The sequence below is a fragment of the Selaginella moellendorffii genome, unplaced genomic scaffold, assembly GCF_000143415.4.
Source record: "Selaginella moellendorffii unplaced genomic scaffold, v1.0 SELMOscaffold_13, whole genome shotgun sequence".
Taxonomy (NCBI): Eukaryota; Viridiplantae; Streptophyta; class Lycopodiopsida; order Selaginellales; family Selaginellaceae; genus Selaginella; species Selaginella moellendorffii.
Genome location: NW_003314274.1, coordinates 1622531 through 1649600, shown reverse-complemented (window position 1 = coordinate 1649600; position 27070 = coordinate 1622531). Strand labels below are relative to the sequence as shown.

The following is a 27070-nucleotide window of genomic DNA, read 5'->3' as shown; positions in this document are numbered from 1 at the left end:
GTTTATGGGTTTTCTTGTTGTTATTTAACACATGAAAAACTACTTGTATTCATCTAAAATCCACAATGAAATCATAAGTGTTGATAAATAATCAAAGTGAAAAAACTCTCATTTTGATTTTATAAGCTCTCTTTGATTTGAGCTTCTAGAAAGGTTAAAGGTCAAGGTTAGTACCATTCAAACTTAAGAACATTTAACTTTTAACTATTTTAACTAATTAAAATAAAGGTGTACTTTCTTTTATAGAACTATTCCTTTAATATTTGAACTCCATTCTCAATTATTCTCTTTGGTTGGTCACAAATTTAAATTTAAATAATAAAATATTTATCAATCTTCATTTTAATCTCTAATTATTCTATAGCTTGTTTATTTGTTTTTCAAATCTTATATAGATCATTTTAATTCTTCTGTAGCTTTGTTGTAAAATATTTTTTCATTTCATTGCTTCTTTCTTTCAAAAAAGATAATTTGATATGGCAGCACATGTGACATTATGGCAAATCTCTGCTAGAAAAAATTACAAAAATACTCCTAAAAGATTAAGAATTTATAAAACATCCTTGGAAGTTAAAATTACAATAATTTGCTGTATGTTTCATGCAGGAATGCTTGGTTTGCTTAATAGTAGTTTTATTCCTATTTATTAATCCAATTGATCAAATGTAAGTTTATAATTTATAAACACAAAATTAATCTTATTGAATATCAACCATTAGATGTTATAATAAATTAGAATATGCTAGGAAGTATTCAGAAAAGTTTTTAAATTATAAACAGACTTATAAATTGTAAATAAAAGATTAATCTAAATGAATAACTGGTATAATATCCTAGAATATCCATCCTAGCAACTTTTAAATAGAAAAATCTCAAATATTCTTTTTCAATTGGGATTAAGGCAGATTTGGGTTTTTATGGGTGATAACATTTATACTATTTTGACTCAATGAAGGAAATTTAGAAGGTAGTGAAGCAAAAGACTATTTATAAGCACTTTGACCTCTTTGATAATAAAAGATATTATAAAAATAAAAATTATTCTTAGAGGCTTTATGCTTTAATATTGTAGAAAGACCCAACTTGCTCTATCCAAATATTCATGAACAATCATAAATATAATGAAGCCATACATTTAAAGAATAAGAATAGTGAGGGAAAGAAAAACTTACTTAAAAGATTCATAGGGTGATCATATACTAAACTTATAGCTTACTGTCAAATACTTATCACAAGTAATTTTGGCAATTACACCTTCTTGCAGAAGAAAGATGATGAATGCTTTAAGTAGTTGTTTATTGCATATGGAATATCTCTATATAGCTTTTAGTACTATAGACTTTTATTTTGGTTGGATGGAATTCATTTCAAAAGGGCATTAACCACACCAAATATTAAAGGATATAATGCTCCTTTAGTTGGTGGTGGTCAACAAACAACCAAAGTTAGTGTGGAGAATGATAAAAGTTCAATATGATTTTTATAGAAATTATGAATTGCACTTTGTGATCAAAGCTAGTTCATATTTTTGTTAGATAGAAAGAAAGGTATGATTGAGGTAATAATTATATATTTGATGGATTTAAAAGATTTCACAATAGATGATTGTAAACTTATGAATTTAGACTTCCTAGGAGGTCACATAGCTTAGTACTATTTATATCCAAAAACACTTAACCTCAAGTATCCCAAAACCCTTAATTAATTTTAAAAAAGAGTGCAATTTTATTCATGGGTCCTTTCTGTTTATATTTGAATGTCTCTCAAGTTGTCCTTTTATTTATCTACAAATTCAAAAATTAAGAGTTACAACTCTCTCAAAAGCTCCACTCTCTTGACACCCTACCCTTATGTCAAGCCTAGCCGGATAAAATTGAATTTGCTAAATGTCAATTAACATATGGTGTAATTCCCCTAACCATAGACTTGAGACCCTCTAATAACAAATATAAACTCTTACATTTGGACTTCTCGAAAGGTCACCCAAGTATTATTAATATCCAAGGATGCTTAATCTTAAATATCCCAAAACCTTTAATTAATTAGAAAAGAGAGTGCATTTTTATTAATGGCCGATTCTTTTTATATTTGAACCCTTATAAATCATTTTTTTGAGTAATTATCTTTGGTTGCCTATAATGATATGCTACCACCAAGAATTTATTGCTCTTCAAGTTGCACAAAGATGTTTTCACCCTTTATCCTATAGTGAGCTACCATAGGATAATCATAAAGTGAAATGTAACCCTTGGACACATGGGTTAAGGATAGTAGAGCAAAATTTAAATTTCAAGGCAATAGTCTACTAAATGAAGGAACAGAGCTAAATTAACAAGTATATAACCAGAAAATAAAGGAACTAAAGCATAGAATAACTCCCAAATATATAACTACAAAGCGAAGGGGCAAGAGTGCGAGAAATAATATTAGAGCATCCAACATCCCAATACCAAGACCATCAAGTAAAACAAAGCCAAATGAAATCTAGCATTATTTCAACATACCAATGGGCTAACATGAGGATATAAATAACTAACATGGTATGGAAATTAAAGTGATAGCCAAGGGGCTGTAAAAAGGTTCCAAATATATAGTAGGAATGGTGGGTAGGTTAGGTGTGGCTAACCAACTTGAGATATTGTTTAGCTCCCTATTAGATGTGTTTGTCTTTGTTCTATGTCCAATTTGGGTGTAAACCCTCTAAGAGTTAGTTTCTGGGATAATTATAAAAACTTATTAAATATGGAATTGCAAATTTAAACATGGGAACAATACCGTTGTGTTCAAAAAAAAATTTATATTTTATAAATATACCTCACTAATAGATCTAAACACCATCTATAAATAGCTAATAAAACCAAACAAGTATAGAGCATATTAGCTGGGTGTTTGGTGGATACAGTAACCTATCACATAATGATATTTAGGGATTAGTGCTTAATATATAAAGGTTTTTGTCAAGCTAGTGCAAGATATAGTAAAAGAAAATTAAAAGATAAGCCTAGCAAAAAACACATAGATAACAAAAAAACACATTTCTTATATTTATTTGGCTAAAGATAAATGTTAAGCCTAGTTTGCTAGCATTTGAACAAGAAGGATTGATAAAGAACCAATAATACCAACTTTTTTGTTGTTGTAGTAATAAAAAAAGAATATCCAAAAGACTTGCTAATAAGTAACTTTTAATACCCACAGTTATATTCATTATAAGTGCATTTGTATTGGAGTTTGAATGAAATCAAAAACTTGATTGAGAACTACCTACAACAATTGAAACTTAAGCTTGTAATCACCCACATACACAATTAGGTTTATTTGTTCCACATATATGCATGTGTATAATTATTACTATAAAGAATGAAGATTAGTTTGATGTAAATTCAAATAGTAATATATAGCAATATGCTAAATAATAAAAGATAAATGGGTGAACTAGTACCATATAAACCCTTCAATAGTGGGTTATTGACTTATTTGCATAAAGACTCAATCATTTAATTCTTTATTTCTCTAAAGAACTTTTGTGTTAAATCATTTCATAACAACAACATTAATAGAATGTTATTCCATCTAAGAAATGAAGGATGTCAATCCAAGAAACATTGATGATATATGTGGTTAAGCTCATCTTACACCTAATAGCGAACACCACACCCACACCCACATCTTTGTCTTTATCCTTGAACATATAAATATTGATGATATGTGTGTCCATGCACTCAATAATGAACTTTACAGCCACAATTATGTCTTAATCATTATCCTTGAATGAGTAGCAAAAACATTAACTTTCATTAGAGCAAAACCATCCTTTATGAAAAATAGACTTAAAGAACATCTAATTATAAGTGGATGAAGTGATGTTTTATAGTGTTGTGGTAGTTAATATTGAGTATTGTTAAAAGTTATTAGAGTAAGTGTATTGCCTAACTTGATCTACTTTGACATATTTAACTCAACACAAATCAAAAGGCTTTAAATGAAAACACTAAATTGTATAATTGACTCAAACAACCTTTAAAAGTTATTCCACAATTTTATAGTAAAATATATAAATTTTTAAAAAAATTCAAGCTTATTTTAAAACTTATAAGAAAAATTTATGTATATATAAGTTGTTGGATGAATTAAGTTTAGAATGTATGTTTTTATATGAAACTGTAGAGTAATTATGGTATAGTATCAATACCCACTATAGAAACTAGGGTTAAAAAAGGAATTTAAAAAAAAACATAAAACAGTTAAAGAGGCTTAATTTTTTAAAGTAAACCTAAACTAAGTCATTTCTATAGTTTTATTTCTTTTTATGATGCTAATCCATTTCTTTGTTGCACACCATGCTAGTGCATATCTAATACTATAGCTAGCATTGTAACAATTTAACACCATGGTTAACACTAGTTAGATTTTTAGTAGCTTTATAGGGCATATTGCCATAGTTACTACAGTGCACATGAATTTAGAGTTGAATTCCAAACTTGTTATGCTACAAAACAAGAGTTTGGTATACACTCAATATCCTCTATAAGCATTAACTCCCCATATTTAACTTTTACATGCAAAACAGTGTCAGACTATATTTAAAGTTAGTTTTTGGGATAGGCTTGAAAACTTATTAAATATAGAATAGTGGTAGATTGTGAATTAAGATGCAAGAACAACATTATGGTATTCAAAACTCTTTTTACATTTTGTAAATATGCCTCTTAAACTAATCTAGAGATTTAAAATAAAAAGCATATAGAACTAAAATGGGACTAACATATAGAGCATGATAGTGAGGGTGTTTGGGCAAACATAGTAAGCTATTATATAACAATATTGAGGGACTAGACTTTATATTATAGGGTTTTTGATACTAACAAGTGTAACCCAATGATACAAGTGTTTCAAACCAAATTGAGTATGCTCAACAAAAAATACAAAAGGGTTCTTACCTTATGTTTATCCAATGTAAATACACATGCATTAACCATTTTATCAACTAGCTCAACTAAGAACTATAAAGGGAACTAACTATACCAATCTTTTGCTATTATGGCAATAAAAAGAGAGTGTCTATAAAGATTGGTCAATAAATATTTTTTGATATCTAAAATCATATCTATGACATTTAGCACTTTTTAGTGTTTTATTCCCTCTTTACTACAAATTGGCATATGAAGAGCCAAAAGGAGCTTATAACAAGCTATAGCAACATAAAGACTAAATTTAGTTGGGATGAAGTTACTACTAGTGTTGTAAGATCTTGATGAAAAGGTCATGGCTTAGCCATCAAATCCATCATCCAAATTAAGGAGTTACCTGAAGAGTTTTCTAACATATATTCAAGAGTGGAGTAGCTCAAATAAAGTAATTGTTCCATTATAGAGAGCTTGAGTAATGCTTGTTTATGCCATTTTAGATATTATAATCACTTGGAATTAGCAAGAATTAAGCTAGCAAGTTTTTAAGTTTTTTGAGTTTCTCTTTACTACTGGATTGCACGTTCTAGTATGGAATTGGCCCATGAGTGTCACCAAATGAGTAGGAAATAATATTTAATCAAAATACAAATGCTAAACTTAAATATAAACATATATGCAAACAAAAAAAAAAAGAATTCTAACAACTTATTAGTTAATTGCAAAAATAACTTGATACATATCAAAACATGCATAGCATATATATTCATTCTGAAACTAACTTTTAAAAAAACACACAAAGGCTATATATATAGTAGAAGGAGCAAAAGGAGTTAAACCAACTATCAATCAAAACATGGCCATTGCGGATTAAACCTTTGAGAAATGTCTTGAATCCACAAAAGAAATCCATCTTCATAATTATAAATTTTTGTTATTATTTTTTTAAACTATATATTATAATAAAAATATTAAGAAAAAAAAGAAAACCAAGTGTTTCTACAATGTAATGTGCAACAACTTCTTTTAATAACTGCTAAGTTTACTGAAATCTCTACCATACCACACCACCAAAATGCAATCATGTTTTGATTGTAATAGTAGTGAGGTTGGGACAAATTTCCAGGCTAGAGCACCCATCCTATATATGCTATCACTTGAAAGTCAGAAAAATAACATAATAAATAATTATGAAATTAGAGAGAGAGAGAGAGAGAGAGAGAGAGTTTTTAAAACATTCTTAATCCAATTGATCAAATGGAAGTTTATATTATATACAAACATATTTATAATTTATAAATACAAGAATAATCTTTTTAAATTTTAACCATTAAATGATAAAATGTACTAGAATATACTAAAAAATTAGAAAATCTATAAATTATTAACAAAATACAAGATGAATAACAACTATTAGATGGTAGAATATCCTAAAATATCTAAGCATATTTTAAATATATCCTTACACGTGCAAAGACCCATTGAATTTACTTTTATATAAGCTGTAATTTAAAGAGTCATTTGAGCTGGTGACTTGGTTGGGCCTTGTGTCTCTGGGAAAGTGAGGCACCGATGGATTCCCTGGTGCTGCGACGTGTTGGAAGAATAATAAATGATGCATGTAAGTGAGGGATGTCTTCTTGCCAAACGATTTCACCAAACCATCTCTTTCCCTTTTCAAGACAAGCATTCTAAAGCACCTCCCAAAACACAAAATGAATTGTTGAGGTAAATGCTGTAGTGTAGTCCTCCATCATGCCGCTCTGGCTATTCATAACCAAGTAGATCCAAGCAAACGGCCACATTCTCTCCGCCTGGAAGCATTACATTGCGATCTTCGATTCTAAAAGGCACTGCCAAACAAATGGGAACTAACTGGCGCTGCCCGCTCCGATGCCAAGCTCCGATCGTTCGGCGCCTGTGACTGAAAATTGGCGACAATTCTCGAAGAAATGCATCCATTACAAGCAAAGAAAGTAGTATTATCACGCAAACAAAAACAAGCTCTCTTTCGTCAAAACTGCCGGCTAGTCCAAGTCCCACGCTCTTTTAGTGAGGACTTTGACGCTCATCCATCCATGGAATGGCTCCGGGATCTCCTTGCCTTCTGCCTGGCCATCGCCATTCTTCCACTCACTCGGGCAGCAACCGAGCGGGAGCTCCTGCTGGAATTCAAGCGCGGCATCGTCGATCCTCGCAACGTTCTAGAGAGCTGGAACGCTTCTACCAATCCGCAGGTCTGTAGCTGGAAGGGAATCGAATGCGATGGCGGCGACGGTGTGGTGGGGATCAACTTGGAGCACTTCCAGCTCAATGGGACCATGTCTCCAGTTATCTGTGAGTTCCCAAATCTGACCAGCGTGAGAGTCACCTATAACAACTTCGACCAGCCCTTCCCTTCGCTTGAGAGATGCAGCAAGCTCGTCCATCTCGACTTGAGCCAGAACTGGTTTCGCGGCCCACTCCCGGAGAACATCTCCATGATCCTCGGTCATCTCCCACTTCGCAGGTTGGATCTCTCCTACAATGCCTTCACTGGACCCATGCCCGACGCTCTTGGAGAACTTCCCACCACCCTCCAGGAGCTCGTCCTCAGCGCAAATCTCTTCACGAACTTGACCCCCAGCCTCGGCCGTCTCTCCAACCTCACCTTTCTCGACGTCTCGTCCAATATTAATCTCCTCCGTGCCTCCATTCCTCCCGAGCTTGGCAATCTCACAAGGCTTGTCCGGCTGTATCTGTTTAACTGCGGCCTCGTTGGAACCATTCCACCCGAGCTAGGTGCCTTAAAAGAGCTCGAAGACCTCGAGCTCCAGTCCAACAATCTCACCGGCAGCATTCCTGTTGAGCTCATGTACCTTCCTAAGCTGAAGATGCTCGAGCTCTACAAAAACAAGCTCTCGGGTCAGATTCCATATGAGATTGGCAACCTCATGCTGCTTACCGACTTGGATGCCTCCGAGAACGCTTTAACTGGCAGCATTCCTACACAGGTTGGAGGGATAAAAAATCTGCGGATACTTCATCTCCACTTGAATCGCCTGACAGGGAGCATCCCAGAAAGTCTTGCGGATTTGGAAAACCTCGAAGAATTCACAGCATTCGCAAACAACCTGACAGGCAAAATCCCCGAGTCCCTAGGAAAAAAAGCCAGGCTCAGCTACGTCACACTCTCACAAAACAAACTTACCGGAGGTGTGCCACCTTTCATCTGCGGTGGAAATGCTCTGCAAAACCTGAGCCTGTACGGCAACATGCTGTCGGGAGGAATTCCTGAGAGCTTCAGCGATTGCAAAAGCTGGGTGCGATTGAGGCTGCAAGACAACCATCTCGAAGGCCCTGTTCCGCCAAAGCTCTGGGCCTCCCCCAACCTGACCGTCTTGGAGCTCTCTTCCAACAGGCTCAACGGCAGTGTGACTTCCGATATCAAGAACGCTGCACAGCTAGGAATTCTGAGGTTGGATGGTAACAAGTTCGAAAGTTTACCGGACGAGCTGGGAAACCTGCCGAACTTGAGCGAGTTGACGGCCTCGGATAACGCAATCTCCGGATTCCAGATTGGGAGCTGTGCCTCTTTGGAAGTTTTGAATCTGTCTCACAATCTTCTGTCCGGCGCTATACCAGCAGATATCAGAAACTGCGTGAAGCTCAGTTCACTTGACTTCTCCGCAAACAGTCTGTCTGGCTCGATTCCATCGTCACTGGCTAGCCTTTCCAGGCTCAACATGCTGGATCTTTCCGACAACCACTTGAGTGGAGACGTTCCATCTGCTCTGGGAAATCTTCTGCTGTCCAGCTTGAACATCTCCAATAACAACTTGAGCGGCCGTATTCCTGAGAGCTGGACTCGAGGCTTTTCGGCTGATAGCTTCTTTGGAAATCCTGATCTCTGCCAAGACTCGGCATGCTCCAATGCAAGAACCACCAGCAGCAGCAGAACTGCCAACAGCGGTAAGAGTCGCTTCTCGGTTACACTGATCTCGGTTGTTGTTATCGTTGGAGCCGTCGTCTTGCTTCTCACTGGCACTCTCTGCATCTGTTGGCGCCACTTCAAGCTCGTGAAACAGCCACCCCGTTGGAAAGTGAAATCGTTCCAAAGGTTGTTCTTCAATGAGTTAACTGTCATCGAGAAGCTCGACGAGAACAACGTTATCGGGAGTGGCCGGTCTGGGAAGGTGTATCGAGTTGATCTGGCAAGCGGACATTCTCTAGCAGTGAAGCAGATATCACGATCAGATCATTCCCTCGGTGATGACTACCAGTACCAGTCCGAAGTCAGAACTTTGGGCCACATAAGACACCGCAGCATCGTCAGGCTGTTAAGCTGCTGCTGGAACGCTGATACGGACCTGCTCATCTTCGAGTATATGCCGAACGGCAGCCTGAGAGACGTCCTACACAGCAAGAAAGTCGCGAACCTGGACTGGAACACCCGCTACAGGATCGCTTTGAGAGCAGCACAAGCTCTATCATACCTTCATCACGATTGCTCCCCGCCGCTCCTGCACAGAGACGTCAAGTCAGCCAACATTCTGCTGGACGCTGACTACGAACCAAAGCTAGCAGACTTTGGAATCACAAAGCTACTCAAAGGTAGCGACGACGAGACAATGACCAACATTGCAGGTTCCTACGGCTACATTGCTCCAGGTATGCATCATGTCTAAGCTAATTCCTTTCAAACCTGTCCTCCACCTCTCAGAGTACACCTATACCTTGAAGGTCAGCACGAAAAGCGATACTTACAGCTTTGGAGTCGTCCTGCTGGAGCTAGTGACAGGCAAGAGGCCAGTTGACAGTGAATTCGGAGACCTGGATATCGTCAGGTGGGTAAAAGGCATAGTGCAAGCGAAAGGACCGCAAGTTGTTCTGGATACCCGAGTGAGCGCCAGTGCACAGGACCAGATGATAATGCTGCTCGACGTTGCTCTTCTTTGCACAAAGGCGTCTCCAGAGGAAAGAGCAACGATGCGCCGGGTGGTGGAAATGCTGGAAAAAATACAGCCCGAAGCTTGTTACTCTCCATGCACAAAGGAGGAAATGTTCTCACCGGCAAGCACGTCTGGGTCGACGTCTCCATGCAGCATCCCAGAATACGTGTGAGGTTCTTCGTCTTCATTCGCTCGCCTTCGTGATGGAGACAAAGCTCTCAAGGCCTTTCATCTTGTCGTTAGATGGCAATCCTCCTTCCCGTAACTCTTACCCCTTCCAGGTTCTGTCTCGAAACTCGTATACTCTAGAGATTTCCTCTGCTTATCTAGCTGCTGATACTTCTTCAGCCCTTCTTTCTCTTCCACCTTGAGCCTTTCTTCAATGTCCTGCACCTACTACATAGTATTACCTGTCTCTTTTTGCACCAATTTCCTTACGAAGATTCACAGACTTTCGTGATGCAATCTGAGACATAAGTTGAGCGCCATTGCCTAAATGATAGGTATTTTTCTGCAGTACCAGGTGATGTTGCTGAATGCAAGAAAACTCTGATGAATCCAGCAGCGCCCATGGGCAAACCCTACTAACCTAAGTCGCCAAAATTATTTTTTCCGCAGATAGAGAAAAATGTGCTTTATCTCATGCAACCCATGAGGGTATAATCCCAATGCTCCACCAAATGCTTTTCCATCCGCTCGTCTGGGACACCCGTAAGTCAGCAAAGCTATGCTCTCAAAAACTGCATGCTCTCCTTGGATCTTGGTATTCACTTCCAGTTCTCTTTCTCAAATGCCAAGGAACTACCTTCATAGAATAAAAGCCACCGTTTCCATAGATACAGATCTGGTAGGACAAAAATGAACAGCCTGACGTAAAATCCTGGAATTGCAAAAGTTTGATGTGTTTGATGCTGCAAGACAACCATCTAGTCCACCAAACCTCTCTTCCAACAGGCTCAACGGCAGCTTGATGGCAACGAGTTCAAACACTTGCCAGAAAACCTGCCGAACTTGGTGGCCTAAGAGGCCAGCTGACAGTGAATTTGGACATCGTCAGGTGGGTAAAGGCAGATTGCAAGCGAAAGGACCACCGGAAGCTTATTACTCTCCATGCACAACGGAGGAAATGTTGTCACCGGCAAGCACGTCTGGGACGTCTCCATGCAGCATCCCAAACGTTCGTCTTCATCCGCTCGCCTTCGTCCGTGACAACAAGATGGAGAATAAGCTCTGAAGGACTTTTAACTTGTCGTTAGATTGGAATCCTCCTTCCCCAGATTCTTACCTCTTCCAATCTCCTTTTCAAATCTTGTGTGTATCTAGCTGCTGATCCTTCTTCAGCCCCAACCTCTCTTCAATATATTGCACAAGGTCAGTGATCTGTTTGCTCTGTACAATACTCAGGTAAGACACACTTCAGATCTAGATGTCGATTTAGAGCTCAACTGTGTCCTGCACAATCTTGAGGCTCTCCTTTCGCTCTTGCCACCGATCTCCTTATAAGATTCAAGACATTCACTGTCTTGAATAAGTTGAGTGCCGTTCAGAATGGCATGGCAACTAAATGATAGATGAATTATGCAGAAGGAAAAGAAACTCACTTTGCCTTACTGCAGTGCACAACATAGTTGGGCTTCGACCTGGAAAAACCGGCACTTTCCAGGAGGTTCATCTTGAGTTTTCCTGCATTAGAGAACATCACCTGGTACCGACTTTTAATGTGTGTACTTACGTGCTATGTTTTTTGTCAAGAAACTACTCGTCTTTCTTCCTACCGATTGTCCTCCTCAGGCGAACTTCTTCGTTGTCGACCTTGAAAGACAATTTAGTTAAATTCAACCGGAGAAAGTATACTTTTATGGTTGTCAAATTAGAACAAATGCGGACACTTCCTAAAGCACATGAAGAAGTTCTTGTCTGTCTTCAGTTCGAACAGGTCGCTGAGGCTGGAAAAAGGAAGAAGACCACCATAAATAAAATCTAACTCGCCGTGGAAAATTTCTCTAGAGAGAGAGAGAGAAGAAAACAAAGCACTCCACAAGAGAAGGCAAGAAAAAGAAATCTAATAGAATGAATGCGTACCAGCACGGCCGTGCTTAAAAGGCTCAGCAGCGACTCGATCAATTCACGGATGGATGAATTCACAATTCCTCATGAGGTTCTAAGTCTCATCCATTGCTGCATCCACTCAATGGTTGAGAATCATAATACCAATGTCTACAAGATCATCAGTGAGGTGAAGAGCTTAGTGTTTTTGGCTGGTGTCTGGAACCACAACCCCTCTACAGTTGCTCAAGATTTAGGAAGCAGGACTGGGGGGGGGGGGGGGGGGGGCTCAAGATTGGAGGACGTGCTGCTTACAGATGGGATTGAGCTCCCGGAACGTTGCTCATCTTCCAAACTATGCTTGACAGGATTCTTGTAGTATTGGAAAAGGCGGAGTACGCGGAATCTCTTTGCATGCATATGGCTAACCAGAAACCTCTGAGGAGCAACTTGAACCAGGCTTGTAAGTTACCTGCGATTAACAATAATGAAGAGTTTATGGAGAGGGCCTTGGAAAGACAATTGCTTCACCACTGAAGAGTTGCCTACGTTCATCTTTGACGATGAAGACAAGTATTCACTCTGGCAGCAGTGGCGTGCCCTGACTTATACTGTAGCTCACGAAGAGGAGAATCAAACATCACGGTCTCCAAGGAGAAGGCTGTGGTGGACGTGCAAAAGGCTTTGGAGAGGCTGGAACTCATGCGCCATAAGTTCAGAACTGAGATTGTCCGTTTGACGTTTTTGCCAAGGAGCCAAACACGGATCATCTGGTTCTTGATGCACGGAAGGTGGCATTTCATGTGAAAAAATTTCGGCTGCTACATAAACTCGAAAGCGGTATCAGAACACATCTGTTGGCCATCCTCGCTCCACACGAAGTTAACCGTCATCACGAGAAGAGCGTTATCGGGAGTGGCCGGTCTCCTCGGTGATGACTACAAAGTCAGAACTTTGGAGACACCGGAGAATTGTCAGGCTGTTAAGCTGCTGCTGGAACTCTGATACGGACCTGCTCATCGTCGAGTACATGACAGCGTGGGAGACGTCTTACACAGTGAAAGAGTCACAAGTCTGGACTGGAACCGCCGCTACAGGATCGCTTCCAAGCTCTATCAGAGTGATCCTCGCCATTCCTGCACAGAGACGTCAAGTCAGCCAACATTCTGCTAGACGCTGACTACAAACCAAAACTAGCAGACTTTGGAATCACAAAGCTAATCAAAGGGAGCAACGACGAGAAAAATGACCAGCGTTGCAGGCTCCTACTGCTCCAGGCATGCATCGTGTCTCTTTCAAACCTGTCCTCCACCTCTCGGAATACCTTAAGGGTCAACACGAAGAGCGATACTTACTGGTAATTTGGAGACCTCGATATCGTCAGGTGGGCAAAAGGCAGATCGTACGCGGAAGGACCGCAACTTGTTCCGGATCCCCGACTGAGTGTCAGTGCACAGGACCAGAGTGATAATGCCGCTCTCCTTTGCACAAAGGCGTATGCGCCAGGTGGGGGAAGTGCTGGAAAATATACAGCCAGGATACGTTCCATCGACGAAAAAGGAAATATGTTCTCACCGGCAAGCACGACGTTTCCATGCAACATCGCAGACGTGTGAGATTCTTCGTCCTCATTACTTGTCGTCGCTCGCCTTCGTCCGTGACAATAAGTCCTTCATGAGGGAGAAAAAGCTTTGAAGGGCTTTCATCTTGTCACTAGATGGCAATCCTCCAGCTGGTAGCAATTTGCGGCGACGAGTTTGTTCTGTGCTCGCACCTTTCAATAATTCAGCAACCTGTAGTTCTCTCTCAGATCTCGCCCGTGAGATCTTAACCATCTCTGCAATCAAAGTTTTCATTCTGGCCAAAGATTCCTGCTTCTGCCTTCTCCTGTTTTCCTCAGCTTCCTCGTAGTTTTTCCGGACTATAGTGAGCTCGTCTTCTAACACAACGATTCTATTCTTTGCTTCCTTAAGCTCCGCCTGTTCGGCCTGTCTTATTTCCTCGAGCTCCTTCATCTGTTTCCGGGCCTTGGCCAGCTTCTTGCGCAGGCTCCTTGTTTCGGCTTTCCAATCCTTCCTTAACTGATTCAAAAGCTTCTCCTTATTATCAAGTTCAGCTGCCAGCACTGCTGCCTTTTTCTGTATTTCCTGCAGTCCGTGAGAAAATTCTTCCACCACGTCATTTACAGCGAGTTGCAGGTCTTCCATGTTGGTCGCTCGTTCGGCAATTTCACCTCTCAGCTGAGACACCTTTGAAAGCATAGCAATTTAGCAGTAAGTTAATGAAAAAGACAACAGATACATATACCTTGGCCACAAACTCCCCTTGTTCTTTGAGGAGATCTTTCTTCACAGTACTCAGAATATTTTCTTTCTCGGCCAGCTCCCTTGTCAACTGCAGCACAGTGGACTGCGTTTCTTGTAAAGACTCCTGTAGCTTTTTTATCTGGCACATTTTATATATCGAAAAGATCAAAACGCAAATGCCTCATAAAGTATTACCACTGACTCATGAACCTCCAGAGGAACTGTTTGGACGAGCGCTGTTTCAAGCCTGCGTAGCTGCTGCTCCGCAACCTCCGCTTTCTGTACCTCAGACTTCAATGCTTTCACTCCGTCGTCCAAACCAGTAATGTCTTCGGCCCCAGGTCTTTGTCCGAAATTCAATGGCTCTTCGTTAAACATTCCAACATCCCTGGCCGTGAGCTGAAAGAAACGACCACCAAATAGGAGCGTCATTAATGAAGTAGTAACCGACAACGAGAAAAGTCGGGTCGGTCAGCTGTACCTGTTGAATAACTCGTCGCTCAATCTCCGCTCGAACGGAAGCCATAGTCGCAGTCTAGAACGAAAACAAGAGAGAGGAGTGAATAAAGCGATCGCTACGTAACGCACAAAAGACTTGTGAGACGCGAGCAAGAAAGATGGCTGGCTGCTGACCTTGGTGACTGGCGCACTCATCTCATAAACGGGCTTGGTGACAGGAACGAGCGCGCTTTCACGCTTCAACGAGTTCATAACATCCTCGCTTGACTTGTCGGTGATTAACTCCGCAGCCACAACTTCCTCGTCCTCGTCGGCGTAAGGAACGACGGAAGTAGAGGCCGTGGCCAGGCGAATTATGTTAGCCAACGAGCATTGCTCTCTTTGCAGAGCCTGAAAGAAAGAGAGAAACCAAAGAACACGAGTTATAGGCTACTCCACCACCGCAAGAGGCAAAGGAAGAAAACTTACATTTAAAGCCGCCAAGAGCTGCGGTGGGACGCTTCTTCCACCATACATTGCTTGCTCCACGCCCTTGGTCAGCAAATCGAGCCTGTCCACCAGGCGATTCACTCGCTCCTGGATATTCTGGCCGGAAATGCGGCACCGCGATATCTGGCTTAGCCCGATCCCGATGTCCTCGATCTGCTTGAGCACCGCATCCGCCCCGGCGCCTCCATTCCCGGAATTCAATCCCCGGCGCTGCTGCTGCTGCGAGAACGTACCGATGCGCACGGCGTCCAGCTGCTGGACTTCGGCCCTCCCGAATCCAGCGCTGCGGCATCCAGCGCCGCTCCACCTCCATCGCGGCCGATACCCTAGCCCAATGCCAATGCCCGCCATAGCCATTTTGGAAATTTTTAATCTTATCCGCGAGAACTCGAACCCGGACCTCATTCGCAACGTGCCGTACAGAGGTCTCCGTACGAACGTTTTTTTTTTTTCTTTTTTCTGTTTAAAAGTGTGGATTAGGGTTCTAGTTTAAACTTCCCAGCTGTTTGACGCCTTTTGCGGCACATGCGCGTCGCAGAGGCGCAATTTTTTGTCAAGTCCACCCCCGCGGGATTGAATTGGAATTGAATGATGGCATCTTGGACTGGCCAACTTGGCCCGCGCTTCTCTCCTTTTCTTTTAGCCTGTGGATTATCACAACTACTTTACAAGCTCCTCAAGGATCACACCGCGCGATTTGCGAGCACTAGGCCTCTCTAAACATTTCTTTGCGGCCCAGTATAATCCAGGCACTTGCACGCTCTGGTGGATCGAATCAGGAACTCATTTGATTATCGAGCCAGCAGCAACACACCAAAGGTTGCAATTTGCGCAGCAGAAAATCATTTTTTTTTCTTCCCTCCCCCTTTTTTCCCCGCTGATATCTTTGCGATGATAAATAAGTTTGCTTTCAGGTGGATGCATGTGGCCAAAGTGCCCAGAAATGGTTAAATTTGCATTGCTCCTTCTGCACTGCCCATGTTCGCACCCGCGTGCACCTCCGTCAAAACAAATGCCCTAACCACAACAAAAGCGGAGTACGTTCGCCGCAAAATTATACACTTCAAACCTTGACCCCCACATGCATGCATGCGCGCTTTGCCACCTTTGCATGGCACGTACCGGAGAACGACTTACATTCAGGGCGCAGAGCCATTTGCATCTGCTGCCACCCACGAATCAATCAAGATTATCTTAACAAACTGGAAGATTACAACAATTTTGGAGTTGATTTTTTCTTTTCTTTCCAAGGAAACAACCGACACCACGAGGCATAGAGCACAGTCCCAGTGGGGTTGGCGCACACAGACGGCCTTGAGTCGCTTTCTATGGAGCACCCGACAACATTAACTCGCTACCTTCCCTTCTACTTCAAGGTATGGATGCAATGTCCCACCTAAATTATACCAGGGGAGGATTCGGGCGGGACCTTAGCGGCTGCATTTTCATCATCAGGATTGGAAAAACATTGAAAGGAATTAAGAAAAATGCCATGATATTCTCCAGATTTCTTTCGCTAAATTCGCATAGTTTGATTCTTCTTTCGATCTAAATGCTATCGGAAACTCGCCAATTCCAAAACCACACAAAGCATTCAAGGAAATACGAACAAGGGATTTCTTTTTCTCTCCCCTTGCACTGTCGTGAATGCGGCGATATTTTTCTTGCTCAGAATATTTCTTTTTTCTTTTTGTAGTATATCTTCCCGGCCACTTCCGCCACCTTTCATCAGTCTCTCTGGGCTCGCTGCGATTCAAATTCAAATTCTCGCCCAGCCCAGCCCAGCCCAGCCCAGCCCATGAGGACGAAAGAGGGAAGAACGCCGCGGAAAACACTGCAAACCGGGGAAGACTGGATGGTGTGCAGTGCAGATTTTCAGCTTTTTGGGAGAGGGAGGAAAGAGAATAGGCATTAAAAACAAGCAGCAATCACAGCACAGCTCGGATCGCCCTTGCTTGCTGCACGCAGCCAGCGCAACAAGCACAGCGTTTTGTCCGTGCACGAACAAGCAACAAGAAGTTGAAATCACTTCCCACATTCACTCGCCTTGAACAGGTAATTGCGGTGAAAGAGAAAATGCCTCCAAAATCTTCTCGGCAAAAACCATAGAGTTTAGAATCAATCAACTTTCTTCATCATCAATCTCTTAACTTAAAGCTGGAAGACAAGGCCTGTCCCTGGAGGGCACAGAACTTAAACTAAGTAGCTTTGCTAGCCATCTACGTTGGAAAGGGAGAGCTGGGAGAAAAGCAAAAAAAAAAATATGAAGTAGAGAGAAAGAGAGGGAGAGAGAGAATGGAATCGACTCGACTCAACTTCGATGACAATGACGATGATCGATCACCGACAAGTCCACCAGAAAAGAAAACCAAAGCGAGCGGCGCCAGAGAAAGAGAGAGAAGAAGATCACCGATCACACGGCATAAGTTCCGTACTCGCACCGTATGCTGGCACCCCTGCCCTGCCCCATTGAATCTGCAATGGACAATCAATCCTGCCCTGACCGACCAGACCGGCACACGGACGGATGCTTCCCCGTCCCTTCTACAGACTTTCCTCGCTCGTCTCGGCTCGAGCTCTCCCATCTCCAACACAAATGCCCGAGAGCTCTGTTGTAGTAGCAGACCACGAATTGGTGATCAATCCAATGAATCCAATCCCAAAACTGGGCTCTCCGCCAACTTTCGCAAAGCCAAAACCATCCCAGAGACATGGTTCTCCTGTATCCTTGCCAGAAAGCCTCCGCTCTCTCTCTCGCCTAGCTCTGCACGACGTTGTAAATCAAGCCACCGTCTAGGACCTCTCCACCGGTCGGTGCCGGGGCCGAGCTGGAGCTCGGGCTCAAGCTCGGGCTGCGCGGGCTCGGGCCCAAGAAGCGCGGATGTGACGACTCCTTTTGGCGCCGCATCTCTAGCACCTTCCTGTGGGAATTGGAGTGGACCTCGGACAGGAAGGTCGGGCTGAGAGCCGGCCTATACTCGGGGAAGAGTCTGCCCGACTTAAACCTCACGCCACACGCGTTGCACAGCGTCTTGGGCCCCTCGGGCCCGGCTCGCCATTGCGGGGTCTTCTGGCTCAAGCAGTGCGTACACCTCCGTGGCTGGACTTCCACTCCTCCGATTGTCATTCCTCCTCCGGCGGCTGGGCCGTTCGTGGACGCGATGATCGAGGAGCCCAGTGGCGGCTTGCCGGTGGCGACCGCAGCGATGGAGGTCTTGTTGGTGTTGCACAGCGACGAGGCGGAGGAGGAGGAGGGGGAGGTGGCGGAGGAGGTCGAGCCGGCGGCGGTGATGGTGTCGGGCTTGATAGTGGACGACTCCACCGCGTCTTGCTCGTCCGAGGACGCCAGGTCCTTGTCCGAGATGGAGCTCGTGGCCGGGGACGACGAGAAGCTCGTCACATTGTTCCCGGTGGTGGTGTTGATGATCATGATGGCCTCGCCGCCGCCACCCACGACACCGTCGCCGCCACCGCCACCGCTGCTGCTGCTGCTGCCCGGATTGATGAGCGACGAGGAGCTCGTGTTCCATGTCGAGGAGCTGCGCAGCCGCTTGCTCCGGGGCCGCCCCGGCACGGACAAGTCCTTGGCGGCCGCCAGCCTGCCCGAGGTGGCGCTGCTGCTCTCCAGCACCGAGATGGGACTCCCGACTTGGAACTTATCTTTGCTGCCCGTCGTAGCGATCGTGGTGGTGGTGGTGGTGGTGGTGGTGGCGGCGGTGATGTCGTCCAGCAGGAGGAGGCTGTCGATGTTTCTCTTGTTCGTGGTGGTGGTGTTGGTGGCGGCGCTGCTGTTGATGATGGAGGAGCTTGCGAAGCTCGATCCTTTGCTCCCGATGAACATACTCTTGTGCAATTCATCGCCCATGTTGGTGAAAGTGTCATCGTCAACGAGGCTCGAGAGCCATTCCAGCTCGGGCATCTCATCGCACTGGAAGAACAAAAGAGAAGACGTTTAGATGGTGTTCTTCCAGCGGGAACGCGAGGAAATAGAAGAGAATGGCTCTTACATCGATGGGGAATTCGTTGCTGGGCTGTTGCTCGATGCCATGGTGGTGCTGGTGGTGCTGGTGGTGTGGTTGCGCGGAGGGAGGAGCAATGGGAGCGGCGCTGGCAGCAGCGATGGAATTCTGGTGGTGGGCTTCCTCGCCAATCGGCCCGGCAATGTCCTCGTTGGAGAAATCCAAGAGGTCCTCGATATGAAACGGGTCGAGAATGCTGCCAGTCTCGGGCTCCCACGCCGCCACCGCCGCCGCCCTCTTAGCCGCGCCGCTCTCTTGCTGCTGCTGCTGGGACTTGTCGACGAATGTGCTCGCCACCTCCATCATCCTCGTCGGTTGCTCAAATGGGTCCTTGGCAGTGGACGATTTCCAGCCGACCTGATCAAGCATGGCCCCGTCAATGGATTTGTCATCACAAATTCATGCGAATGCGAGAGAAAAGATGGGGAGAACACGAAGAACACAAATAAAAGAGCTGGGCTCTACCTGGGCGGACCAAAATGGGTCGCGCAATCGCCCAAATAGAAATGTGGGCGCTCCTTATATGATCAATCTAAATCGATCCTCCCCTCCAAACCAAACAAGGTTTCTCGTCCAGAGTTCCTGGAAGTTGTTCTTTAGCTCGCTCGAATCGAAAGGAGGAGGAGAAAGAGAGAAGCAAAGAGGAGATTGAGAGAGTGTGAGTGAGAGAGTGAGTTCTTGCTGCTTCCTTTCTCGTATGAGGCGGAAAATGGCAACAAAGAAAAGCTCAGCTCTTAAGGCTCCGTTCCCCTAAAAAATTTGAATGCCCGTTTCAGGCATTTTTGGGGTTGGGATGATCCTTCCCATGTTCTTCCATTGTTGGGTCCCTTTTTTTTTTTACCTTTTTTTTGAGTTTTTATTTTTTTAAAAAAGGTAGGTGAATTTTTTTGTTGTGAGTGAGCGCATAGATCGTGGGCGCCAGCTCGCCATCCTGACGCCAAAAAGACGACCGCTGAGCAGTGGCCAGCGTGTCGCAATCGCAGCCGCTGGGTTTAAAACCGACGCTGCCGATCGCGCCACCGGTGCCAGGCGGCGCCGCCGGTTAAGGGGGGGTTAAGCGTGGTGGCGCGCCGCGGGTAAAAAAACCTGGGCATTTTAACGTGACTAGCACTCACCCCCCACCGCATCTTTAAATGTGGGAGTTTGTAAAAGGCTTTTCGATTTTTCAAGTTTTAAGTTTCGCGCGCGGTCACATGACGGCCTTACAAAAGAAAAGTTAAAGATGCTGCAAAAGGTGGCGGGCGAATATGCCGCCCGGATCATTCGAATCGTCGCCGTCCGGTTTTGACGTTGCGCAAACTAAAATCTCTCTGCCCCCACATGCCACTGCTGGCTACATATTGACAAACTTGCCACCCTCGAGTTATTTTACGCCGTACAATACACATTCCTATAGTTTGATCTTTCACGCAACAAAGGGCATCATCAAACCAGCTGTGTTTGATTTCTAAGTTTGCAAGCTAGAGTAAGAATTCTGAGTTTGATCTTCTTTTGATTTGTCTAGTGCTGGAACTAAGTTAATCCGGGCACGCAGGGAGGCACGTCCATTCCACGATGATTCTTAGAGACGATAACGACCGCTCTTCCACAATTTAATTCCAGGTGGAGGTGATGATGGTCACGTTAGTAGTAGTGGTATATTCTAATAAAAAAAAGGAGGGGAGAAGGGTATATAAGAATTTTTTGATTGATCCCCCAATAGCTGGAAGATCCTTTCACACAACCATACAAATCAAAAGAACCAGGCTAGACAACGGAGTTAAATAAAAAGCATCTAAGAAACACTCAAACAAAATATATGCCTCCCACAAATCTTCACCACCACCACAGCTAGAAAACTTGCCGGCTTGCTTTTCCCTTCGTAAAAATCACCACCGACGATACAAATCACCGTAGGAACAAGCTTCGAAATCTCTCCTTCCATCACACCACCACAGCTTCGATCCATCCCCTCCCCCCATTCCCGAGCAAAGCTATGCTGCCAAAACTTTTCTCTTCCAGTAGAACACTCGCAGCCTTTTCATCTTCAGGTGAAACCCAGTATATAGAGAGAGCTTTAGCTCCTCCATCGCTTCTTCGTTTTTTTCCTGTTGTTCTTACTTCGTTCTCCACCTTAACTTCCTTTCTGAGTCTCTGTACTTGTTGACAAGGCTGCCGCTGTTCCTGCCGCTGCCGTTGTGGCTGCTGCTGCCGCTGGCGCTGCTGTTGCCTCAGGGGGCGTCGGTGTCACTGGTACCACTGGCCGAACATATGAAAGGGACCGCTTCAGTCTGATCGGCCCCACGCTTGACCGAAAGCCATTCTTTGCTGCGCTCGACGGCCCCATTTGGCTGGCGCCACCATCTCGTTTCCACTGTAAATGTGGAGCACCTACGGGGTAAGGAGGCCTTACCAGACGGGGCGGTGGCCTCATCATGTACGGTGACCCCCTCATAAACGCTGCTCGCGGGAACGCTGCTCTCATGGGCATTCGGACTGGTGGCCGAGGCCGCATGACTGCTGCTGCTGGGCTACTGGTTTCTGCTACGTTAGCATCCTTTCGAGCTACCTGAGAAGGGGGGAAAAGTGTCAATGACGGAGCGAGTTCCCATTTTAAACACAAGGCTTACCCGTATGGGTCTCGAAAGTAAACTCGACTCGTTTAGAGACAGGGCCCTGTCGGCTGCGTCCTTGGATGAAAACTCCACATACGCAGACCTGTGAGTGTTACCGTTTCAGATGGTGTTGAAAAAAGAAATATAAACAATGCACGCACCCCTTGGGTTTGCCGGATACTCCATCCGTTAGCATCGTCACCTTTACAACCTCGCCACAGGAACCAAAATGCGTGGAAATAGCTTCCTTCGTGGTCGCGAAGTGCACCTGGAAACAGATAAAAACGGCAACCCTTCTATAAACGAGAAAAGCGAGCTGCTTACGTTGGTCACCAGAATAACCTTGGAATCAGTATCATCTGATGAGGACTGGGGCGTTTTAAAACCTGTTTCGCAAAAGAGAAATTAAAATTTTGAGACTGCTCCTAGAGAAGAAAGGAACAGAGTAACTTACTTGTTAAAGGTGCGGTTTGCATAGACGTAGTGGCAGCTGGAACACTAGGAATGTTAGTAGTAGCCGCAGGAGGGTGTGGTGCCGAGGACTTTTCAGAAACTTTGGCAGCTTCGTCTTGCTTTGTCCGCAACTTAGTTACTTCAAGCTCCACTTGCCGCATTCTCCTCTTCATCTCCGTCACATCCTGCACAATGGAAACACAGGAGTAGATTATCAAGACAAAAACAAAAATACTACGATGTATACCTGCAAATCTTGGCCCTTTCCGTTGGGTATATCCACAAGCTTTTCCTGTTCTACACTAGTTCTTCTCTCCAATGGTAAGATATCCTTGTGCTTGGTATCGTCGTCCGTATGAAACACACGCTTGTACTGCAGAGGCTCCTCCACTTTCTTTTGGCGACGTTCCTTTCTCAAGGTGTGTCGTTTTGAAGGCTCTTTCTTGTTCAGAGATTCAGGCACCTCTTCAATCCGCCTCTCAAACTGCTCCCCATGATCATAAGCGTCATGTGATGCTGCTGGTGGTGGCGGCATAGCAGTATCCGCTGTACGTCGCTCTACCAAGCCAAGCCTGTCCGCCGTTCTACTCTTTCGCATGTGTCGGTCACTCTTGCTATTCCGTGGAGCGCTGTCTACATGCACATATTCCATCTTTTCCGTGATCTCGTCAGCATCGTCAAGGTCTTGATCAGGTTGATCATCCTCATCACTCTTGTGTCCAAGACGATCCCAAATGCTCGCAGCAAATCGACTAACAGGCTTGCTCACCTTCCTATTGTTTACGTCCTCGGCAGCAGCAGCCGCAGCTTTCAAAGCTATCATCATGGCTGGCGAGTTCTTTGCAGGTTTTGTTATAGCTGGCCGTGCCTTCAGCTTGCCATTCGAGTCCAACGGAGCGCCCGCATTTTCTACGTTTGAAAACCATGTCAGCTAAAAGGCAAGAGACAAAAGGTCAGAATTTTCGTACCGTGGTCAGCCGAGCCTGAAACAATAGATCTAAGCCGCTTTGTATTCGCGTCCGCCACCCTTCTAGAGCCACCAACTGGAGCCACGGCATCCCTGACTGCGAACTCAAGCAGCCTCCGAGAAGCTTTCAATCGTGGAGCAGGAGGAGCAGGAGGAGGAGGAGAAAGTCTCTCGATAGCCGAAGGCTTATCTTCCGCTCGACTTCGTCTCCTTCTCGCCCAACCCTCTGGAGAGCGGGAACGCTTTAGCTCTTGACGTAAGGCTTGCGGCTCCCGCTTTGTCACATGATTCTCCTCCTTTGCATTCTCTTGCGTCGGATTCTCCTTCTTCTCGTTCTCTCCTTTATCCTTAGCCTCCGGAGTATCCTAGAAAACGCAACAACGCACGTCAAAAACACTCACCAAAAGCAAGTCCATGTACCTTTGGTAGCGCATCGTTTGCAGCCTTCTTCTCGCCTGCTTTGGTGTAAACGTGCAGATTTTCTGTCAAGTGCTCCCAAAGCCTACAATCAAGAAAAAAAAGAGAGAATTTTTAAAACTGGAAACAGCCCGACAAACTTCTGGAAAACTTCTCACTTCCACTGCGCCGGTCTGGAATACAAAGGAAGACGAAACTTACCAGGACACAAACGCTTCGCTCTGAACGCCGAGAAATGCCTCGAGGTCCGCAGTAGCTTGCTTTTGCTGCTTTCCATGCCCAACCAGCACCACCACATACTCCTGCATTCCCTCCCCTCAATGAACAAACGGAGCAAAAGAAGCAGAGGCAAAACATACCGCAAGAACTTCGTCCGTGTAGCTCCCCATGAATTCCGAGAGCTTGGTCTGGACGGTGCCGCGTAGGAGATCCGCCCCAGCGCTGGAGACATCGAGCGGGAACGTCCTGCTATCGTCCGCCTGCTCGTCGGGCAGCGGCGGAGGAACAAGAGGCGGAGGAGGAGAAGTGGGAGGGGCGGTCGGCGCCTCCTCCGGCTGCAGTGCCTGCGCTTCCACACTAGCGCTCGCCATCGCGCCCTACGCCTGCCCTAAAAAAACCATGCCTGTGGAGCGCGCTCGCCTCCCGCATCCAGCGCCCTTCCTAGGGTTTGCAAAGCAAAGAAAAGGAAGCACCCCACGGTGGATATTCCGCTCGAGTGGGATATTCCGCTGCATGCCATTAGCGCCATTTTTTTCTGTGGATAAGATTATTTCCAGGCTACAAAAACTGGAACTCCAGCTTTCTTAATTGTGTTTAGCACTGTGCCCCGTCGTCCCCTGGATTACTTCTTCTTCTTTTCTTCTTCGTTTTCGCGCAATGGGTGTAGCCGATACGATCATTGGGATTTGCGGCAACATTGCCGCCCTCGTTTTGTTCCTCGTACCAGCGTGAGGACTTTTTCAATCAGATTATCACCTGCATGCATGCTGATCTCTTTTGTGGTGCTAATCGAATCAATCACCCCCAGGAAAACTTTCAACACGATCAGGAAGAAGAAATCCACCCTCGACTTCTCTGGGATACCTTATGTCACCACCCTGCTTAATTGCTTGCTTTGGGTCCTGTACGGCCTCCCCGTCAACAAGGGCAACGTCCTGGTGATGACGATCAATAGCTCCGGGATCGTCATCCAGACCGTCTACATTCTCCTCTTCCTCTACTATGCTTCGTCCTGGGCTGCTCGGGTGAGCCAAGGAAATATCTCTCCTTTTTTTGGGGTTTTTTCTTTCTTCTGGATGAAATAGTCATTGATGATCCTTGATTCTATTATGCAGAGAAAGATTTTGGGCATCTTCGTGTTTGATATTGTGGCCACGGCTGCATTGGGCGCAGGAGTGATCCTTGGTGTTCACAGTAAAGCCACCAGGATTACCATCCTTGGGATTTCATGCGTGGTTCTCAACATTGGAATGTACTATGCACCACTATCGGTTATGGTGAGATAAATTGATTTCCTTGGATCTTTGGGTATTGATCTTTGCGCTCTCTTTTGCAGTGGCTAGTGATCAAGACTAAAAGCAATGAATACATGCCTTTTCTATTGTCACTCATGGTGCTGATCAACAGCTCCTTCTGGACCATCTATGCCTTTTTGCTTATGGATATCTACATTATTGTAAGTTTGATTGTTAATAGCACTCTTAATCTTAGTATTTTGGATTCTTAGATTCCAAATACACTGGGGCTGGCTGGAGGAATTTTCCAAATGATCTTGTACTTTTGCTACCGCAAGCCTGCCCAACAAGTCGAAGGTGATACCCGCTCAACAAGCAAGGCTGATGTGGAGATCGGGAGAATGGAACAAAAGCAAAACTCTACCAGGACATTCTAGACTACTGATTCCAAGCAATAACATTGTTTGCCCATGGCAAAAGAATAATATCATTTTTTGTTGGACTATTTCTACTGATATTGGATGACAGATCTTTTGCTTTTTCTTGGCTGCGAGAGCTCCTATGGCGGATCAGGCACAAACACAGCAAACTAGCGCGCATTTGCGGCAGGCTGGTCCAGGGCGGCTGGTGGCGGCGTGGAAAGGGAGGCGGCGCGGGAGTCACAGTGCTGTTCAGCGCGGAGCGTGGCGTGCGCGATCATCTCGCAAAACTCTGACAGGTGGACAGCCTCGGATGATCCGGCCGCCTTGAACTTGCCGAGGAGCTCATCACCACTATGGCGTTCCGCCCGAGGGAGTGGAGTACGAAATGCGTGCTCCTCGCCAACATCTACGCAGCAGTGTATCTTTCTGCAATGTCTGGATCCACGAAGTTGCTCCTTACGTTACGCAGGGCTCTGCAAGCACGACCGGTGAGAAGGATGACGATCACCAGATTTAGAAGCTCGCTTCCCGTCTTATAGTTTTAAATCCAGCTCGGAGAGCTGTGACGATGATCCAGAAACTTTCATTGTGGAAAAGGAGATCGATACTCCTATCCAGCATATATTTGTAGCATTGATTTTCATGGCTGGAAAGATTGGTAGTAAGTTTCTATCGCTCTCATACAAATGTATGGTAAATGTGTTGCCTGCAAAGGGCATTTGCTGTATTATTGGGATTCCCTATGGCAACAAGCATTCGTGGAATCTTCCAACCTTACATAGAGTGTGTTTTCCTCTAGTTTTTAGAATTTGTTTTTAAAGTTATGGCCATTGCATCTAGCGCTATGGTGTTAGTGTCGCTTTAGATTTGTTTCACGACATGGCGTATTGACCAATGCGCTCGTTTTGAAAACGCAATAGAGACGGGCACTGGCGTACTATGGCGGCGATGTGGAGGACGCCAAGACGGCCTCGTGGAAGCCGAGAGAATGTTCGAAAGAATTCCGCAAAGAAGTGTGAGAATTCGGACCTCTGGGTTCATGGCGAGCAATTTGCGGAGAGCCAAGAGTGTGTTTGAAAAGATGCCGAGCTTGGACTGCCATGCTCGAAAGTTTTCCTTCTTCATGCGCTTCATGCCTCCAGGAAGAAGTAAAAGCTCATTTTGATGGAATGCCCCGGCTATGGAGCCGTTTTTGATCGCGTTCCACACTGGGAAATCTCCTCATTTGCGTCCATGATGCACGCCTTTACCGGAACGGGGGGCCAGGATCTTGTTCATGGAACACTGCTCTTTGGAAATACGTTGATCTTGGCACTAATGGAAAATGGTTTCTTTTAGTTTTTAGAGGGCGATCACGAGTCGATCTCACTGGGCAAAATGCAAGCGAGATCAACGAACATTCTCGAGGAATGCCTCAAGTTTTTCACTCCCGCGAGAGTAGCCAAAAATCTGGTGGGCAGGTTTTTGCTTCAAGTGTTTTAGAGATTTATTCCTTATTCCTGATTGGTAGGTGTGGCGCTCCAGAAAGTTTGAGCTCACAGGACTGAAGCCTCAAGAATTACGTGCTGAAAGACTCGCTGATTATCAGCAAGCCGGGGTTGGATCG

General features: G+C 44.7%; 5 protein-coding genes across 9 annotated transcripts; 2 read left to right on the top strand and 3 right to left on the bottom strand.

Annotated features, from left to right (window-relative positions):
• The first annotated feature begins 6846 nt into the window (after nt 1–6846).
• LOC9645536 (receptor-like protein kinase 5) lies at nt 6847–10357 on the top strand. Its single transcript, XM_002969985.2, has 2 exons — nt 6847–9557; nt 9610–10357. The coding sequence occupies exons 1-2, from the start codon at nt 6860–6862 to the stop codon at nt 10008–10010; spliced, it is 3099 nt and encodes a 1032-aa protein (XP_002970031.2). The 5' UTR covers nt 6847–6859; the 3' UTR covers nt 10011–10357.
• Nucleotides 10358–12575: 2218 nt separating this feature from the next.
• LOC112346312 (nuclear mitotic apparatus protein 1-like) lies at nt 12576–15492 on the bottom strand. Of its 5 annotated transcripts, none has more exons than XM_024674973.1 (8): nt 15118–15492; nt 14824–15039; nt 14672–14725; nt 14386–14589; nt 14192–14329; nt 13240–14133; nt 13073–13185; nt 12576–13020 (listed from the first exon to the last, which is right to left on the bottom strand). In XM_024674973.1, exons 1-6 carry the CDS (start codon nt 15487–15489, stop codon nt 13516–13518), a joined length of 1602 nt encoding a protein of 533 aa, XP_024530741.1. In that variant the 5' UTR covers nt 15490–15492; the 3' UTR covers nt 12576–13020; nt 13073–13185; nt 13240–13515. The 5 variants fall into 5 exon arrangements, with proteins under 5 accessions (XP_024530741.1, XP_024530738.1, XP_024530740.1 ...); XM_024674970.1 differs by having other exon boundaries at nt 13073–13402; nt 13460–14133; XM_024674972.1 differs by lacking the exon at nt 13073–13185 and having other exon boundaries at nt 13240–13402; nt 13460–14133.
• A 1754-nt stretch (nt 15493–17246) lies between these two features.
• On the bottom strand, nt 17247–19975 carry LOC112346295 (nitrogen regulatory protein GLN3-like). Its single transcript, XM_024674929.1, has 3 exons — nt 19623–19975; nt 19146–19514; nt 17247–19066 (listed from the first exon to the last, which is right to left on the bottom strand). The coding sequence occupies exons 2-3, from the start codon at nt 19461–19463 to the stop codon at nt 17897–17899; spliced, it is 1488 nt and encodes a 495-aa protein (XP_024530697.1). The 5' UTR covers nt 19464–19514; nt 19623–19975; the 3' UTR covers nt 17247–17896.
• Nucleotides 19976–20820: 845 nt separating this feature from the next.
• On the bottom strand, nt 20821–24262 carry LOC9646072 (nucleolin 1). The gene is made up of 10 exons (XM_002969733.2): nt 23948–24262; nt 23790–23890; nt 23592–23673; nt 23173–23536; nt 22452–23113; nt 22206–22389; nt 22076–22137; nt 21913–22019; nt 21767–21854; nt 20821–21705 (listed from the first exon to the last, which is right to left on the bottom strand). The coding sequence occupies exons 1-10, from the start codon at nt 24176–24178 to the stop codon at nt 21271–21273; spliced, it is 2316 nt and encodes a 771-aa protein (XP_002969779.1). The 5' UTR covers nt 24179–24262; the 3' UTR covers nt 20821–21270.
• A 200-nt stretch (nt 24263–24462) lies between these two features.
• LOC9645534 (bidirectional sugar transporter SWEET5) lies at nt 24463–25792 on the top strand. Its single transcript, XM_024674964.1, has 5 exons — nt 24463–24535; nt 24616–24832; nt 24923–25084; nt 25144–25263; nt 25571–25792. The coding sequence occupies exons 1-5, from the start codon at nt 24465–24467 to the stop codon at nt 25790–25792; spliced, it is 792 nt and encodes a 263-aa protein (XP_024530732.1). The 5' UTR covers nt 24463–24464.
• The last annotated feature ends 1278 nt before the right edge of the window (nt 25793–27070 follow it).

Coding starts and splice junctions, on each gene's coding strand:
- LOC9645536 (XM_002969985.2), top strand. CDS start 6,860: ATGCATCCATTACAAGCAAAGAAAGTAGTATTATCACGCAAACAAAAA. Junction 9,558..9,609: donor CTACGGCTACATTGCTCCAG/GTATGCATCATG, acceptor TCCACCTCTCAG/AGTACACCTATACCTTGAAG.
- LOC112346312 (XM_024674969.1), bottom strand. CDS start 15,489: ATGGCGGGCATTGGCATTGGGCTAGGGTATCGGCCGCGATGGAGGTGG. Junction 14,330..14,385: donor TGGAGGTTCATGAGTCAGTG/GTAATACTTTAT, acceptor AAAATGTGCCAG/ATAAAAAAGCTACAGGAGTC. Junction 14,134..14,191: donor AAGGGGAGTTTGTGGCCAAG/GTATATGTATCT, acceptor ATGCTTTCAAAG/GTGTCTCAGCTGAGAGGTGA.
- LOC112346295 (XM_024674929.1), bottom strand. CDS start 19,463: ATGATGGAGGTGGCGAGCACATTCGTCGACAAGTCCCAGCAGCAGCAG. Junction 19,067..19,145: donor GCAACGAATTCCCCATCGAT/GTAAGAGCCATT, acceptor TTGTTCTTCCAG/TGCGATGAGATGCCCGAGCT.
- LOC9646072 (XM_002969733.2), bottom strand. CDS start 24,178: ATGGCGAGCGCTAGTGTGGAAGCGCAGGCACTGCAGCCGGAGGAGGCG. Junction 23,891..23,947: donor ACACGGACGAAGTTCTTGCG/GTATGTTTTGCC, acceptor GAGGGAATGCAG/GAGTATGTGGTGGTGCTGGT. Junction 22,138..22,205: donor GCAAACCGCACCTTTAACAA/GTAAGTTACTCT, acceptor TTTGCGAAACAG/GTTTTAAAACGCCCCAGTCC.
- LOC9645534 (XM_024674964.1), top strand. CDS start 24,465: ATGGGTGTAGCCGATACGATCATTGGGATTTGCGGCAACATTGCCGCC. Junction 25,085..25,143: donor ATGCACCACTATCGGTTATG/GTGAGATAAATT, acceptor TCTCTTTTGCAG/TGGCTAGTGATCAAGACTAA. Junction 25,264..25,570: donor TTATGGATATCTACATTATT/GTAAGTTTGATT, acceptor ATTGGATGACAG/ATCTTTTGCTTTTTCTTGGC.